This window comes from Phodopus roborovskii, unplaced genomic scaffold (genome assembly GCF_943737965.1).
Source record: "Phodopus roborovskii unplaced genomic scaffold, PHOROB, whole genome shotgun sequence".
Lineage (NCBI taxonomy): Eukaryota > Metazoa > Chordata > Mammalia > Rodentia > Cricetidae > Phodopus > Phodopus roborovskii.
In genome coordinates this window covers 340431-344020 of record NW_026126484.1, presented here as the reverse complement: position 1 = coordinate 344020, position 3590 = coordinate 340431, and the positions used below count along the sequence as shown (strand labels likewise).

At 39.5% G+C, this 3590-nt stretch overlaps 1 protein-coding gene across 1 annotated transcript; it reads right to left on the bottom strand.

The window, feature by feature from the left end:
- Positions 1-393: 393 nt before the first annotated feature.
- Positions 394-1368, bottom strand: LOC127229537 (vomeronasal type-1 receptor 4-like). The gene has a single exon (XM_051194619.1). The coding sequence runs from the start codon at positions 1366-1368 to the stop codon at positions 394-396; it is 975 nt and encodes a 324-aa protein (XP_051050576.1).
- Positions 1369-3590: the final 2222 nt, after the last annotated feature.

Below are 3590 nucleotides of genomic sequence, written 5' to 3'. Positions count from 1 at the left end.
TTTGGTTCAGAACCATAAGTCTTACTCCATTCACTAACAGGGCATTTGATGGTCTCTTTGAGCCTCTAGAGGCACCAGGCACGAACAAGCTATACAAACATAATACAGGCAAACTATTCACACATGAGGAATAAGTGTAAATATTAAAAAGTTAAACAAAATAAAGTCCCTTTTAAAGGGTAACAATATAGAGAACGAGTTTTCTATATCACTATAATTTGATAAGCTCTCCCTCTCCACTGAAGGCTTGAGTCATCAGGAAGATGGTCTGAGAATAAACACATGCTTAAACTAGTTTGTGGGATTGTGTCTTACCCACAATATTGTAGAGTTGAGAGAGTTCTTTCACACTCATTGAACAGAAAAACGAGAGAGATATTTTCTTATTTTCTCTCACTGAGCATGCCAACACTCAATCAGAAGTCCATCCCTGTGAATCAATACAAGGGGGCTAAAAGTTGCATAACCAAGGGCCAGAAATTGTTGAACATTTGTCATCAAGAAGTTGTTCCCTAAAGAGAGACTTAAAATTAGAGAAAAGGCACAATCCATCCAGTAGAAGAAAAGAAAACAGAGCATCAGCAGGAGGACACTCTGAGCAGCTCTCAGCTCAGGGGGAGTTCTGTAGAGAAGCTTGGACTTCTGAAGGTAGAAGACATGCTGGTGGTGCTTGTGGAGAAGAAGAACCATGTAGCCACTGGCCCCTCCCATGGCACCCTGAAACACTGCATCTCTCAGGATCATGAGGGTAAGAAAAATCCATCTTGTTGACCAGCTTTCTGGCACAAAATAACAATATATTTCTTCACTCTTAAAATATGATATATTTAGACTTGCACTTGTGATGGAATGGATTAGGTTCATACTTATTAAAGCATTGAGCATCCAAAAGAATGAAAAGAATGGAAGGATGTGCCATGCAGACTTCGGTTTGAGCCTCCTCCACCCAGATGCTCTGGGACTGATGATGATGGCCTGGACCACAGTGAGGAGACTGCTGGTGCAGATGGAGACTCCACGGGCCACCCTCCCCATGTAAATGAGGATCTTACAGCCTATGTCATCTAAGAAGTTGTGCAAACCCAAAGCTGCCATTGCCTTTGGCAATCCTTTTTCAAGAAGGATTATGATGTTTGCAAAGGCCAAGTGGATGAGAATAAGGTGTATGGGTTTCTTCTCAGGGCCTCCCCACCAACTGAACATATAATTCATAGAAACTGAAATGTTTCCCAGAGTACCAACCATAGTCATGAAGAAGAAAATTAATTCCTTAATAAACTTCAAAACCATTTTTTCCTTCCTAGGTAGAAACACTTTGTGTTCAAGATGCAAAATCTTTTTCAAAAAATCATCAGTAATGACAGACATGGATCTGAAAAACACATTTTACACAATAGCATTTTTCTGGTGTGCAAGAGTCAGTAATGGACACATGTAATATTATAGGTTAGGACCTTGAAATTCCTTCTTTTTCCCCACTCTGGACCCTGGGATATTGTGTGTGTGTTCTGACAGATGAGTTAGGTAACTGCTATTCAAAAATCTAAAGTTTTAAAGGAGATTTATATTTTTGAGTTCTACACTAGCAAAATTGACTTGTTCAAGTTGTGTGTGTGTGTGTGTGTGTGTGTGTCTGTCTGTTTATGTACATGTATTATCCTTGTTAACTCTCAACAAAGCTGAATTGAATTCTAAGTTTCTCCAATCAACATTTCTTTCCTTGTTTCTCTATATTCCATCATATTTCCCCACCCAATTCCCAAAGCCTGAGGCTCATGATGAACTTGTCTGCCTTCCCCATATCACACTCACATATACTGGGATTGTCTGTTGGGACAACACCTGTGACACCTCTCAGATCTAGTCAATTTATCGTTCACGCTGATGTCTCTCTTGTTTGATAATCCTTTCTTACCTGCATCTTTAATATAACAATTTCTAGATTTGCCTTTGGCCTCAAAGCTTTATACTTTCTATTTCTACATCTTAGTATTTTACAAGTTTCTGTATTGACTGGCCATTCTGTGATTTCACTCCACAAAAATGCTTACTAGTTATTTTTTAAGGTAGCCCCCAATGTCAAGTCCAATTGCAAAACTATTCCAGAGAGGGCCTGACAGTTAAATCTGAGTCATAAAATGATACGTTGTAGCTAGGGAGTGTGTGTAGCAGAACCCTGTAGGGCTTCTGATGAGATGGCTTAGCAGATAACTGTGAATCCAGTGGGCAACTTCAGGGCATTTGTGACTCCAGTGAGTGACCTGTCAGGGCATCTAGGGAGCAGGGATCACCTCTCCACCAGGGGAGAATTAGGTAGATAGAAAGGGATTGATGAGGTGTTAGTTGCTGCTATGAGATGAGTACAGTTCATGACTTATGGCTCCTCAAGATTGGCTATGTACAGTACATACTGGTGTGAGTAGGAATTCTCCCATCAAAGAAGTCATGGCGGTGACTGTCCCTGTGGGCTTTGTGAGCAGCAGTTATGTCAGTTTGCTTTGCATCCTGCTTCCCCTGTTTTTTTCTAACCTGTTTTTCAGGTAGGCTGCGTTGTTCTACATCAGTCTGAGCTGATTACAGAACTTTAGATCTCAGAAGGATGCTATTCTTCATGTTCAGGAGCTCCATTCTCATTTCTCAGGGATTTATGGTAAACGTTGGGTGCCTTTTCTAGAAATAGAGGATTCTGGATATTTCATGAGTTTGTGTGTTCTGAGTACTTTGAATGACTCTGTTCCCTTGTTCCTGTGAAACTTACAGGATTATTTTAAATGTCTGTCTTGATGATATCACCTGTGACCTGCATAAACTGAGTCATGTTCCCACATTTGTGTTTGTCTTGCCTTATGACTCTAGAAATGTCAGTTACTGCCTTTCAACTGCTCCTGTGATGGAGGGGTAATTACTTCCTGTATTAACAGTGCATCCTAGAAATCACTATACCATCCCAAATATCTGTGCATAATGAAATATGCTCCAGATGCTAATAGCAAGTACATCTACATTCATTAACAATTTAGAGTAAAAATTGTTTAGTCAGAGGTTGGAATCTGTAAAAATCCCTGCAATAATTCACCCCAAATCCTGATGGAAAATGTTAACATTTTTCTGTTTGTTTAATGTTTGATTTCCTGGGGCACCTGCTTCTCTGGTCTACTCTTTTTCCTCCCAAAGTTTCAATCATATTTCTCAGAACAGATTCTGATCTTCTAGTAAGTGATTCTTCTACTGGAGTGGACTGTCAGAGGAGCAAGAGGCGACTCATCTTCCATATTATAATGGGAATGCTTTAGGACATTAATTTAAAAGACAGGATGTACTTGTGTTTAGAAATATGGATGAATCCACATCTGGAAATAAACCCCAAGAACCTCATATAGGTTCCATCTATCCATGTTAGTTTTCTAAAATTAAGCAAATGACAAAAAAAGATTATTTATCTTTGGTGCTTAGCACTGGGATAAAGCTATAATGAACTATTTCAGGATGTCCTTGATTGCAGCCTCAATCATTTATAGCAGGAATTCTCAAGATGGTAATGATAACTGTTATGCTCAGTGGTTTATATTTCTCCACACCAGACAGTCATG